This window comes from Arvicola amphibius, chromosome 9 (assembly GCF_903992535.2).
Source record: "Arvicola amphibius chromosome 9, mArvAmp1.2, whole genome shotgun sequence".
Classification (NCBI taxonomy): Eukaryota; Metazoa; Chordata; class Mammalia; order Rodentia; family Cricetidae; genus Arvicola; species Arvicola amphibius.
In genome coordinates this window covers 35,689,199-35,703,543 of record NC_052055.2, presented here as the reverse complement: position 1 = coordinate 35,703,543, position 14,345 = coordinate 35,689,199, and the positions used below count along the sequence as shown (strand labels likewise).

At 42.7% G+C, this 14,345-nt stretch overlaps 1 protein-coding gene across 17 annotated transcripts in view; it reads left to right on the top strand.

The window, feature by feature from the left end:
• Positions 1-14,345, top strand: part of Rbfox2 (RNA binding fox-1 homolog 2) — a 255,764-nt gene that overhangs the window by 224,426 nt on the left and 16,993 nt on the right. For 9 of the 17 annotated variants that reach the window (XR_005286824.1, XM_038342113.2, XM_038342126.2 and 6 more), the window contains 5 exons: positions 4,273-4,365; positions 7,046-7,106; positions 9,886-9,939; positions 10,057-10,149; positions 11,939-12,083. Coding sequence is in view for 15 of the 17 variants with exons in the window: in XM_038342113.2 (XP_038198041.1) it covers positions 4,273-4,365; positions 7,046-7,106; positions 9,886-9,939; positions 10,057-10,149; positions 11,939-12,083 (446 nt within the window). In the remaining 2 variants the exon portion in view is untranslated. Of the gene's footprint in view, positions 1-4,272; positions 4,366-7,045; positions 7,107-9,885; positions 9,940-10,056; positions 10,150-11,938; positions 12,084-13,179; positions 13,243-14,345 lie in introns of all 17 variants that reach the window. The other 8 variants (XM_038342116.2, XM_038342118.1, XM_038342125.1 and 5 more) reach the window with 2 other exon arrangements.

Below are 14,345 nucleotides of genomic sequence, written 5' to 3'. Positions count from 1 at the left end.
CCCCCCCCCCCAAAAGTAAATTGGGCATGATGACACACATTTTTAATCCCAGTACTCTGAAAGGCAAGAGACAGGTAGATCTCTGAATTCAAGGGCAACCTGTTTTACATAGAGAGTTCTAGGATAGCAGGATTATATAATAAGACCCTGTCTCAAAAAAAATTATGAGTAATTACCTTTATTACAAATTATATCACATATTTATTAGTATATTATACTAATGCAGGTTGAGTTTTATATTTCAGCATAACTTACATGGTTATTTTAAATCTGCTTGTGTTAAATTTAGACTTTTATTTATTTTTTTCCCTTTAAAACTAGAGGTTCGGACTTAACTTACTTCAGTTTTGAAGTATAGAGGTACATTAAACCCTGGTTTTCAGAGCATGTTTTCCTGTGGATGACCCTTAAGCCCAGAGAAGCTGTTGTTGTCCTTATAGTTCCCATGCCTTTTCTAAACTTCAAGTTTATAGTATTGAAACTAGAATATTAATGTGTTAGATAAGGAAGCATGGGGTTTAGGTTGATGGGGGAAAATGTCGTTTTAAAGTTTTAACAAAAATGATTGGCTACCCTCCTAACAAATAGACTTTGATTCTTAGGGGTGTATGCTCTGACCACAAGTTCCCGGCTGCCCAGACCAGAAATAACCACACAAAAACTACATTATTTAAATCACTGCTTGGCCTATTACCTCTAGCTTCTTATTGACTAGCTCTTACATCTTAAACTAACCCATCTTCATTAATCTGTGTATCACCATGTGGCTGTGGCCTACTGGGTAAAGTTCTGTCCCAGCATCTGTCTCTGGTAGGGGTGGGGGGCTACATGGCTTCTCCTGACTCCACCTTCTTTCTCCCAGCATTCATTTTATAGTTTTCCTCCTACCTCTGTTCTGCCGTGCTACAGGCCCAAAGCAGTTTCTTTATTAATCAGTGGTAATCATAGCATACAGAGGGGAATCCCACATCAAAGTCGGATGGCTAAGAGCCATGAGTCTATTACCTTACAGCACTAGAGGTCAGGCATCTAAAGTGAGTCTTAGGGAGCTGAACTGAAAGTTCTGCTGTGTTGCTTTGGGAAGCTCCTTACCTTTCTGGGCCTCTGGAGGATGCCTGCTGTTACTGGTCTGTGGCCCCTCTTGTTTTCAGACCTTTTTGAAGCTACTAACATTGGATTTTGGAGTTTGGCCCTCTTGTGTTCCTTTGCTTTGTAGATACCATTGGTATTGCATTGAGCCCACCAGGATTGTCAGGGTAATCTCCCTACCTTGAAATCATTTAATCTAATCACATCTACAAAATCCCTTTTGCCTTGCAAGGTAACATATTCTGTGGCTTCGGGGATTAAGATCTGAGGGACTTGGGGGGTGGAGAGCATTATTCTGCCTACACAGGGTCTGTTTATCTTCAAAGGGAAGAATGAAACCTTACCTCTGCTTCATATCAGAGTATCCCAACCATCAAGTGACCTTCTTCCTCGCTCACCAGGGAAGACTTGCTAGGAAGACTGCTTTAGTTTGATGTCTTTAGTTTGATTAGCATTTCCTTTGGCATTTGATCACCTTAGAATATAAAACACTTAGACATTTAAAAATGCAGCTTTCCCCCAAATAGTCATTACTGAGAAACCTAACATGAATGTTAGTGTTAAACTTTTGTCATTTGCAGCCTGGAAATTGTCAGTGCTTGTAATGCCACCTCTGTTCTTCTGACATAGTTACTGTGTTGCTTATGTCTCATTCACACATTCCAAAAGAGAAGCCATCAGAGACTTCATGGTTGGGTTAGAAAAGAAACGAGGGCTTTACAGAATAATGCAACTTAGCAAATAGAGTCCGCAAGCAGTCCATCCAGCTGAAGTTCTAACATCACTGCGTAACACGGGCTGGTACCTTTCATTTTAAATCATTCTTTACCTGTAGACTGTATCTACCAGATCTGCCCTCGCTGCCCTGTCCCCATAGCTGTACTAGGACAGCTGTGTGCGGTTTGGGTGTTGGTGCACAGGTACACATGGGCAGTCATGTTGTTAAAACCAAGTCTACATTTCCACATAACAGTCAGAGCTGTCTATAATTTATTAGCTTCACCAAAGACATAAGAGTTATGGCTCTGAGAATCAGTTGGAAGGAAGTTTATAATTCTTCTCAGTTTGATGTAAAAACTCTTAATGTAGACCTGGGAAGATGGGTCAGTAGGCCACAAATGTGTTACATTTGCACAGGACCCTGAGTTTGGTTCCCAGAGCTCAAGTCAAACAGCTCATTTTCTCCTAAGCCCAGCTCTAGGGGAACCTGATGCCTCTGGCCTCCTCAGGCACCTGCACCTAATGTGCACACAGACACACGGGCAATTAAAAGTCAAGTAAATCTTCAAAAACTCATCACTGTATGTGACCTTTCTTAAAAACCAGTTCACTTTGCCTGCCAATTGGTAGAGTCTCTGGTAGGAAAGTTGGCTTCTTGTCTTCAGGATCTGGTCATCTTCAGAAAAAAGAAAGACACTGGCATCCTTAGTAACTTAACTTGCCTTTTGTACCTTGAGGTTTTCAAAGTACCTACAACAGGTTAACGTTAAAATGTATATCTGAAAATGCTTTCTGATTACCGTTTTCAGCAAATGTATACATTCTGTAGGAGATTACTAAGAACAATTGCCCCTGATAGTCCACCACAGGAAACGTCCATTTGCTTTCTGTCAGAGCATGCCCTCCTGCAGTGTTTGTAGTAGTATGCAACTTGTGAGTAGAAGCGCTCCATCGGAATCTTAAGACACCACCTCCCATGTTAGCAGTTCAACTGCTCAAGGGTCACATCTGCCTAAACTGGGTTTATATGTGGAGGCCTGCTCATGCTTACACAGCAGTGACTCCCCAGGAGTCCTGAGGGTCCCCTCTGCAGTTGTTAGCTTCTAGGAAGTGAGAATTTACAGCGTGGAGGGTGGACAGAGCCACTGCCCTGGTGGTGGATTTGGTGGGCACTTGCTGAGGTAGTCTGTAAGCAGGTCGTGAGATGCCTGTTCCTTCTCTTTCCCATGTGGAAAATCACTGGTTTACCTTTAACAGCAGAGATAGACATCAACAGATATATATTTAGGCAATTTAGGGTATCAGTTTTCCAGAATTCAGCTGTACACAGGTTTTCGGTAAAGTGCCAATCTGATCGTTTAAAATTGTTTTTGAGGAAACATTCTAGTTGTTTGTGGTTTGTTGGTAGTCTCCCTTGCTTCTACAGCTATTACCCACAGAACTAGACCTCACTACTGTCCTAAGTTATCCTACTCCCAAAGGTAAAGTGGAGCTAAAATAATGACTTTAAATCCTATCATGGAGCCATTAACCTTGAATGTGAAAGAAGTGTAGATTTGCGGGTCAGCAAGTCAACTGAGAGAAAAACACAGGGTCTGGAAAGATGGCTCAGTTTGTACTTTCCTTGTAAGCATAATGACCTGAGTTTGATCCTCCACACTCATGAGGTGGAGGGAGCCAGACATATCAAGATGGCTTAGCAGATTAAAGGTACCTGCTGCCAAACCTGATAACCTGAGACTGATTTCTGGAACTCATAATGGAAGGAGAACCCACGCACTCAAGTTGTCATCTGACCTCCATCCACACATTGTAACACGCACATCCCACACACACATAAACAAATATTTTTTAAAGCTGTATGTATGTATGGTGGCTTGAGTCCTATCCTTGGGACCCACTAGCTGGAAGGAGAGAACCAACTCCTGGAAGTTGTCCTCTAACCCGTACCCTGCTCTTGTATGCCATGGCACGTGCATGCCCATCACATACACACTAAATAAGTACATGTTTAAAGAATAAATAAAAATAAGGTAGAAAGCAGTTGGGGAAGACACTGCATTTACCTCTGCTGGCCACATGCACCAATGTGTGCATGTGTACATGGTAATAATAGTTCTGTGGTTTGGTTCTGTTTTTTATGTTCAGATTTTTAGTTAAATAGTTTAACCCAAGTAACTTCCTACCTTACTCTTGGTCTGGTCTCACGTACTTTATATTTTATTGTTATTGTTATTGTTGTTAATTAAGTTACTGTTACTATTATTACAGTTCTTTATCCTTTTATTGGGTTTAAATTTCCCTTTACAAAATATGCATGGATCAAAAATGTGCCTTTGGAAGAAATTGCTGGTGTTAGTTGTGCTGGCGTCACTTCATACTGTGATGTTTTCTCTGTTTACCAAGAGATGAGTATTTAAATATAACCATGTGCATGTTTTCCCCTTCTCCCGCTGCATGCAGGGATTCGGGTTCGTAACTTTCGAGAATAGTGCTGATGCAGACAGGGCCAGGGAGAAATTGCACGGCACCGTGGTAGAGGGCCGTAAAATCGAGGTGCATGTCTTCAATAATTCAATTTCTCGTTTATATTTTTCTTTCTCTTTGTGTACTGCCTCACTTGTTTCACATTTGGAGCCTGTCCTGTCCGTGTGTGCACACCTGTCTGTGTCTGTCTTCACCTCCTTGCACCACACTATATAAAAGTAACACCCTGTCTGCTTCTCCCCCACTCCCTTGGCTGTCTGAGGTGTAGTTGGGGGCGGGGAATGTGTGCTTACCTGTGCTCTCATTCCCTTTTTTCCTCTTCCAAAATGTTTATCCTTTGCTCTCTTGATGTTTTTTTCTTTGCTTCAGTTTCTGCAAGACTCTGAATTCCTGTATGAGGCCTAAACAAAACTAACTTTTAAAATGTTTGAAAACTGCCTAGCTTGTAACATTGTGTCTTGGAGGCCAGTTCCCCTCCATTTGCGTTTGATAAGTGTGGATAGATGGTGGTGGAAGTTTTGGGGGGAGGACAGAGTCCAAAGCTCTGGTAGTTCTAAACTTTACTTAATACCAAGAATTTCAGTACTTGATTACAGAGTTGACAGCACAGGGCTCAAGGGCAGCTGGTGGCATAGGTGGACAGATACTGTGATTGCTAAGTCAGCCCCTGGGCTCACCAGCACTAGAGGGACTAACGCATTGAAGGTTAACTGGCTCCTCTCTTCTTTACCAGTTTTTTTTAAAGTATTAAATATAAAAGCCACCATTCGAGTAAGATGTCTGCATATTTTGCTTTTTCCCCCTTTTCAATGGTTTAGCATTTAGGGCCCTTCACTTGACTCACTCTTTCCATGGTAACTATACACAATGCTGGCGATGGTGCCCGTTGGCGGTAAGTGAATCGAAAGCGCTAGAGAAGAAGCTTTTAAAATGTAATCACAAAACAATTAAGAGAGAAAAAGTCCATCTGCCATCTCACATTAACACTACCAGATGTGGTTTGACTTGCTTCTCTCCCTCCTGCCCCTTTTATTTTCACTGCTGTGGGGTGATGTCGCCTGGACTTTGGATGTACATCCTGTCTTGTAGCAGTCTGAGCTGTTTGGTTACTGACTTCATGATGATTTTTTTTTCCCCTTGCGCATCTTACTCAGAGTTACTGAACTCCAGTTTGGCTGGTTTTATTAATGCACTTCCTACCCCAACTTCTTTTCCCTTTTTCCCAAACCACTGTGCAGCTCTTTTCCGCTGATACCCTCCTCACATTCTCTCCTATTTTCCCCACCACTCTGTTCTCTTCCTGTGGCTTCTCATTCCTTCCTTTCTTCCTTCCCGTTCCTCTCTGTCTGGCAGCTGTTGGTGTCTCTTGCTGACTGGTAGTGTCTGGTTGGTTCTGGCTGTTTTTTCTTTGAGTTGCTTGGTGGCTTTCTGCTCTAGTCGCTAGTTCAAGCTCTTGTTCCATTCCGACCTTGCTGTTCATTTCCCCTCTTTTTTTCAAAGCTGTTTCTTTCTTTTCTTTGTGTGTGTTAATTGCATGCTCGCAGTCTCATCCTTGTTGTCTTCCATTCTTTCCTTGTAAATGTGAAATGTTTACATTATCTGGTGGTCAAACTAGAGTAAATGGAGTTTCAAGCTGTCCTCACACAGAGAGGGGCGGGGAGGTCACCCTACAAATCATAAACGATATCAGATGTTTCTAAATTCCAATTTTACCTAAAATTGGTCTTCATAACATAAATCTAGCACAGTGTATATTCCTAGAGACAATGTAGGATGGCCTTGGTGGCACAAGCCTATATATATAATCTAAGTGTTCAGGAGGCTGAGGCAGGAGGATCACAAGTTTGAGGCCAACCTGACTACATAGCAAATTGCAGGCTCAGCCCGAGCTGCCTAGTAAGACTTTGCTTCAAACAGTAAATGAGACACATTTATATTTCATAAGCTCTGAGCTGAAGGCTGGCTATGGTTGAGTTTATGGTGAGGCTTTATTTTTCTGACAGAAACTCTGGGGTTGGTCTTGAGGACGCCCACAGTGTCCTGGCTCCTAGGCTCATCCCTCCTTTTTGTAGCAGTACCATCTTTGTGAGGCCCACTTCACTTGGTGTGGAGAATGACCAGATTGTATGCTTTTGTTAGGGGTTAGAGAGGACCACAGCACAGGAGAAACACTCAACTCTTCACTGTGAGCTCCTGTGCCAAAGACCCTCGGGAAACTTCATCTTAAATCAGTAATTCATGTGGTCTAGAAAATTGAGGATGACCCTTCAGACTGTTAACTTGGGAATCTATAGTTCCCGTATTTATGTACTAATCCCAAACAGTTTAGAAAAAAAAAAAAAAAGTAGACCCGCAGGAGAGGAAGGTGGCAAGCCTCTGTTTTACAAACAAGCTCCAGATTCATTTGCAGATACACGTGTTCCCTGTTTACTTTTTGCCAAATTGTCCTCAGTACAGAGACAGCTCAAGGCCGGCCAGAGAACCTGTAACTACTCTGTTTCTCTGAAGTGCCGAGAGGAAGAATGACCACAGTTTTCTCTTAAGAGACCAGGAAACTGCATTTTACTCTTGTTAGCCTCATTTAATAAGCACTTGCATTAAAATCCTATGAATATTTCATAATGCTGTGTTAATTATCTAAATGCTATCAGGAATTTACATTTTAAATTATGTACTGTATTACTGGATAAGCAATGTCATGTTTCCTCATATGTCCCTCCCTCCCCTCTTGTCTGCCTATTATTTTTAGGTGAATAATGCCACAGCACGCGTCATGACCAATAAGAAGATGGTCACACCATATGCAAATGGTGAGGAGTTACTAGCTGCCTTGGGAACGTTGTCCTCACGTAAATATGTGGAGTTTTGTGACATTCTAGGACCATCTGCTCAGTTCACATCCAGCCTCTTAGAAGCTTTTTCCTTAAAACTAAACTAAGGTTTTTACTTACGAAGGTGTTTTGTTCTCAATAACTTTCATCTTTTACACAGTACCATCGCTTGAGGCTACCTGTTAAAGCAGACTAGGTAGCCTGTGAGCATCTTCCTTTTCAGTCTCCTGTAGTTCCTTGTAATGTGGGAATTGCCCTGGTGGCCCTCGTGTGTTTTCCCATTGGTCTCTTCAAATGACTGTGATCTGGATTAGTTGGAAGGAAAGGCCTAGTCTCTTGTAGGTCTCGGTCCCTTGCTTTCCATGGGGCTTTAGGGTATAGCTTCTTATTCCATGATGACATGTCATGTAGTAAGTTTAATGAATATTAGTGAGAGTGGGATTTTCAGTGAATAATTTGCCCCAACACAAACAAAAGCTGGAAAGGTGCCTTCTAAGAAAAAAGCACTAAGCATACAAACCTTGACAGTGGAGTTGGGTAACTGGAACCTCCATGAAAAGCCGTGTCTGCTGGCCCATATCTGTAATCCCAGCACTTTACCCAGGGATCCGAGACAGACACAGGAGAACAGGAAGACGTTTAGGCCAGCCACCCTGAAATACACCATATAGTAGCAGAGACAGCAGAGGCCTTTGCTTCAGCACTGACTTCCACTGCCCTCCGTTGGCACACCCACACCCATACTCTGATATACAAAATAAGTTTAAACTCTCTGAAAAATACAAAATTTAGGGCTGAAGTAACAGCTCAGGGCAAGAGCCCATACTGATCTTTTTTTTTTTTTTTTTTTGGTTTTTCGAGACAGGGTTTCTCTGCAGCTTTTTTAGAGCCTGTCCTGGAACTAGCTCTTGTAGACCAGGCTGGCCTTGAACTCACAGAGATCCACCTGCCTCTGCCTCCCGAGTGCTGGGATTAAAGGCGTGCGCCACCACCGCCCGGCTCCATACTGATCTTGCAGAGGACCCAAGTACAGTTCCCACCACTCATGTCAGGTGGCCCTGAACTACCTGAAACTCTAGCTCTGGAGGAAATGAATTTGTTCATGAGTGCCCACATGAGCATCGTGTTCATTTTGGGAGGTGTGTGCAGGTCCATGTACATGGAAATCAGACACCCTCAGACCAACACTAGTCTGGTCTCCTTTCACCATACAGACCCAGGGATCAAGCAGGCATGGTGTCAGATGCTTTTACTCACTGAGCCGTCCGTCTTGTTGGCCCTCATTAGCATTTTTATCAGAACGGGGATTGGACTGAGGTATTTCAGCCAGATAATGGTGGCTCATACCTGTAGCCGTGGCTACAGGCATGAGCAAGGCTAAGGCAGGAGGATAATAAGCTCAGAGCACATAGCTTGGACTGCATAGGGCCCGATGAGTAAAGATGCTTACCGCCAAGCCTCATGAAACCCACACATGCATGGTGGAGAAAACCAGTTCCTCTGAGTTGTCCTCTGACTGCTTCACATGTACACACACATGGTAAATGTAAAAAAAAGAAAGAAAGAAAATCTCTAATTTCAATAGAACTGGCCTTTCCTTCTCTGTGTCCTGTTTTCATAGTGTAGCGATGGCAGTGGCCGAGCCCCTGTAGAAAATAAATGCAGGTGTGCTGCTTCTCCTGTAGAAGTCGGTAGATACTTGAGTTTTTATAGAGAATTTTACTCACTACTAGAGAAAGTAGCGTATATCCCTTGCTTACAAACAAAATACTTTCCATATTCCTGTAAGTATATAAAACAATAAAATTTTCTCCCAACATAGTATTATTTGAAAACTCCACATTTCTAAATCTTGAACTTAATGTTTGACCTCACTATGTTGTTCTTCAGAGTTTGGGTAATATGCTTATCAAATATGTTTGTTACAAATTAAAACCTCAGAAGCCATGAAGCCATGCTCAAAAGATGGGAATGGACTTTGTATTTTATTACTGCCTATCTTTCCCTTTCTACTTATTGAACCCCAGCTTTTACTATGAAAGGGGATTTCATTTACCTACAAAACTTGTGTGGTACAGCTGAATGTGCCATCAGGTTCCAGGTCATATTTGAATTCAATCAGAGTTCACTTTACTGAAGCCTCTAATGAAAAATACTGTTAAGGTGGTGGGTGAGAAAGTGTTGTCATTGGCACCAAACACCTGTCTTCTAAGCGCAGAGCCGGTCCTGCCTGCCAAACCCCACAGTGCATTTCTGTTTCCTCTTCTCATTCCCCTCCACCTTCTTCTCTCCATTCTTTCTCTGCTCTAGTTGCTGTGATAAAACACTCAGACTAAAAGCAAGTATTTATTGTTAGGGGATTCAGAGCAGCTCTCAAGCAGAAACTGTGGAGGAACAGTGCTTACTGGACCACTGAAAAGCTCAGACTTAGCTATATAACACAGGACCACTTGCCCAGGGAATGATGCCACCCACAGCGGGCTCGGCTCTCCTGCATCAGTTAATAATCAAGTCAGTCCCCACGGATGTATCCATAGACAATCAGATCTGGACAGTTCCTGTGTCTTCCCAGCCCTTCACTCCGTACTGTACACCCCTGCCTACCCACCCAAGCCCTCATCCCTTCAGTGGTGCTGCTTAAAGATGATACCATTGCCCTAACCTAGGGAGGAAAAGCGGTCCAGAGAGGCCTGGAACCATCTTGACATGCAGAGTTCACATAGTTATAACCAATTCACTGTCTTCTTTTCTGTTTCAGGCTGGAAATTAAGTCCAGTAGTTGGAGCTGTGTATGGCCCTGAATTATATGCAGGTAGTATTGTACTGCTTCCCTTTCTGATACATAATGCCTTCTGTGCTTTTCATTAGGCTGTGTCTTTGTAATCTTTTCATGTTTCTATTTTTTATTTAATTTTTTTAATGCACCTAGCCTCCAGCTTTCAAGCTGATGTGTCCCTAGGCAATGAGGCGGCTGTGCCCTTGTCAGGAAGAGGAGGCATCAACACTTACATTCCTCTAATCAGTAAGTAGCCTACACTGATCTAGCATGGGATTTTTTTTGGTTTTGGGGTTTTTGTTTTGTTTTTTGTTTTTTTGGTTGGTTTTTTTGGGGGGGTGGTTTTTTCGTTTTGGGTTTTTGAGACAGGGTTTCTCTTTGTAGCTTTGGAGCCTGTCCTGACACTTGCTCTGTAGACCAGGCTGACCTCGAACTCCCAGAAATCCGCCTACCTCTGCCTCCCAAGTGCTGGGATTAAAGGTGTGCACCACCATGCCCGGCCTGGCATGGGTTTTTACTGTTGCTGCTAGCGTGCTGATTTGGTCTGGTTTTTTTCTCCTAGCATGATATAGAACTGACAAAAAAAAAAAAGCCATTCTTTTTTGTTGTTGTTTTTGTTTTTTGAAATAGGGTTTCTCTGTGTAACAACCCTGGCTGTCTTGGAGCTCTCCTTATAGACCAGGCTGGCTCGAACTCACTGAGATTCACCTGCATCTGCCTCTGTAGTGCTGGGATTAAAGGCGTGCGCCATCAATGCCTGGCTGAGGGGTGGGGGGACATTCTTGAAAGGATAATAGATACCACAGTGCCCTGTTCTGTGTAACTCACACACTAGAAGCTTCCACTAAACAAAAATCATTGGAAAGTATGCAGGGGGTGAAATGTAAATATCCTCTCTATATTTGATCACAAGGGAGTCAAAGACATGAGTGTGTATAGACTGCATTACTCAAGCCTTCTCACCACCCAGGCCCACTCTCCCATGAAGTACCACTTACTTAGCACAGCCCCACTGTCAATGACTACCCTCCACTCTCTTACTCTTTCTAGGTCACTCTGACCCAAGCCCTCTTCCCCTGGCAAGAGATGTGACTCAGCTGGATTCACAGAGTGGGGTGTTTCTGCATGACTTCCAGAGCAAAGCATATTTAGAACAGGCCTTTGGAAAATGTCTGCCTCATTAAAGGATACAGCATGGCTGGGAAGGTTAATATTTTAGAGACGCCTGGACAGTGGTGTGCACACCTTTAGTCCCAGCATTAGGGAGGCAGGGGCAGGCGGATCTCTGTGAGTTCAAGGCCAGCCTGGACTACAGAGCAAGTTCCAGTACAGCCAGGGCTACACAGAAAACCCCTGTCTTCAAAAAAACAAATGTATAGATATTTTAGAGAAATAAAGTTGACAGATTAATTCTCTAAAAACTGCTGTTTGCCTTGGAGGTTAGTACCATGTAAAAATACATAAAGAACATTCCTTTTGAGGAATAAGTATTACATGATAACATATAGAAATGAAATTAAGAGACTGGTGGGTCACTGTGATTTCGAGGCCAGTATGGTCTACAGAGTGAGTTCCAGGATAAGCTCCAAAGCTACAGAGACACCCTGTCTCAAAAAATCCAAAAAAATAAATAGATAAATAAGCTAGAAATGAAATTAATAATTGACTAGTTAAAAAACGTATATTACTCTGATTTAAACCACGACGGAAACTGTTATACATCTTACTGAGGTGGTTTTCAGAGCTGCTTCTGGTAGAAACTCCTATTATCATGCGTTATTATTGGAAACACCTAAAAGGGAGAGTAAATTCAAGATTTGTGATGAATGAGCCATGAAATCATTGCTTGATCATCCTGTGTCTCTCTTTCCACTTCTTCCCTCAAAGCTGCAGTGTCAAGGGTGTATTAATAAGTATACTTGCTATCTTTTCAGGAAAGATTTGGTGCCTGTCTTTCTACCTTTTCCATAATTGATTCTCAGTCTGGTTTTGTACCAGCTCCTGAAAGCAAGTTGAAATTTCTGTCATATTTTGGGTCTCCCTTTAGTTCCTGGCTTCCCTTACCCAACTGCAGCCACCACGGCAGCTGCGTTCAGAGGAGCCCATCTGAGGGGCAGAGGGCGGACAGTGTATGGTGCGGTCCGAGCGGTACCTCCAACAGCCATCCCCGCCTATCCAGGGTAAGCATTAGATTCCAGAATCACGTTTCTAAAATGAGCAATTGGATATAAAAAGAAGGGAAGAAAGAGTGCTCTGGGCCTCTCTGATTTCTAGGGTGTTGCAGGCAGCATTTAGATGCTGTGTGAACATTTTCAAATCAGTGGGTAGAGGGCAAGAACCAAAATACAGAAACGTGAGCAAGGGTCGGTTCGCTATACAAACCCTCATTTGGGCCACCTTAAGCCTTCATGGTGACGGCTTAAGATAGTAGCCAGAGCCTTCTTGTGTTTGCTAGCGGTGTGTTGGCATGGAGTTCACTCAGCAGCGCACGAGTGTGGATTAACACTACTACAGAGAACGAGAAAGGAGCTGGAGATTTTAGTGCCAGACTGCGTCTGCTGTGCTCACCCAGTCTCACCACCCCATGTGGGGCCAGAGGCCAGCACATGTGCCCACCCCATGGTTTCTCTGCCTGGGTAGTGAGCAGCAAAGCTAGTTACCCACAATGGATTTGCTTTCTTTGTAGGAAACAGATTGAAAGAGGTGAATTCAAAGACAAACCAAGTCCAATTGAATCGAGGGAGAGAGGGAGAAGTAGGAGGAATCCAGCTGCAGCTGGCTTCTGAGACGGTAGCAGCTGGTGTAGCTGAGCATCCCTCGTCTTCAGTTTGGAGTGGAGGGTGTCTCATGCAGTGGAAAGATTCCATAGCAACAAAAAAATCCTTTGTTTTTGAATGGGGAAAAGGAGGGAAGATGGCAAATTGGCTTTCAGTTGTTTATGTGTCAGCCTAACGTATATTTTTATATAAAGTGAACTTCTCTGATTCAGTTGTACCAAGGACTTTCTCTTTTAAAAGATTTGACATTTCTCTTCTTCATCTTTTCTCTGCCTATGAAGTTTTTTTGTTTTTGTTTTTGTTTTTTTGTTGTTGTTGCTGTTGTTGTTTTGGTTTTTGGTTTTTTTTTTTTCATATGTTCTGGAGAAATATAAATAGCTGCAGAAAAACCAATTAGCTGCTTTTTAGTTAAAACATAAAGGAAGATAGCATGTCCCTTTCTGATAGCAAAATTGGCTTCACCAGGAGGTATACTAATTTAACATTCATTCATTCATAGACCAATGGACATACCATTAGGAGTCCTCCATGCCACAGAATTAAAGCATTTTTATTAGACAAGGCAAGTATGCATGCTGAAGTGGGCAGACTCCAAGACACTGCAAGGGAACTGCTTCAGAGAATAACTTTCATTTGCAATTTATAGATAATTAAATCCCATGCATTCCATCATCTCCATCTTCTGCCATGACTTGCTTTTAATTTTATCCTTTTTTGTCTCAACTTGACCTTTGACCTTCAACCTCTGACATCTCTTTTTTTAAAAAATTAATTGAAGATACAGCTTTGTTTCACCAAGAAATAATTGAGTGAAACATGAAAGTGCATCTTTTGCGAGCTCAGCGCACTAGAGAAGCTGCTCGTGATGCGCCTCCCATTCCAACCCGAAAGCGCTCACTGTTGCCACATTTGCAGGGAGAGTGCGCAGACTACACGGGACTACCTATTGTAGCTTCCTGAGCTACTTGATAAGTAGCTGAATTCATTCCTGTTCAGTGTAGGTCCTTTCAGTATACTGGCCAAACTTAAGAACCATTCTCTACTAAGTCTGTGTCAGGTATATATATTTGCTTAAACAAATCTTAGCTTTTTTTTTGTCTGATCATGTCAGTTTCTGTGCATTGCATTGAACACTAATTTCCCTTGTATTTTTTATTAACTATACCATCTATTTACATGGAAGATGGCAAGGAATAAGTCCAGTGTTTCATGGGGAATGGCCTAGAATTGCTTTCAGCCTTGCGAGTCACTGTGCTCTAGCCTCTTACGGCACTGGGTACAGGGATGATCAGAATTCTTCTAGAATCCAAGTGAATAATTACAATAAGTGATTTGCCTTAGAACAAAAATATCCTTGTTTTTAATGGCAATATTCTTTATAGAAGGAATGTGTTGTAGTCTTTGCCTGTGTCCCCTCACTGACATTAATGGAGATTAATCCTCTTGGCCTCCATGCTTGCCACTCATCAGCCTTCTCCTACACAGGTCTTTTTTGAAAATGCATTGGAGAAGCACATCCAACCCGATACCAGACTCTAGCTGCAAATGGAGACTGAAACAGGGAAAGCCTGCTTACAGGCACCAGAAGTGTGTCTGCTTTTCCTGCAACGTAAAACAGGCCTAGCATTCAGTGCATTGCAAGGTGTGACCCTGCAACTTGGTGGC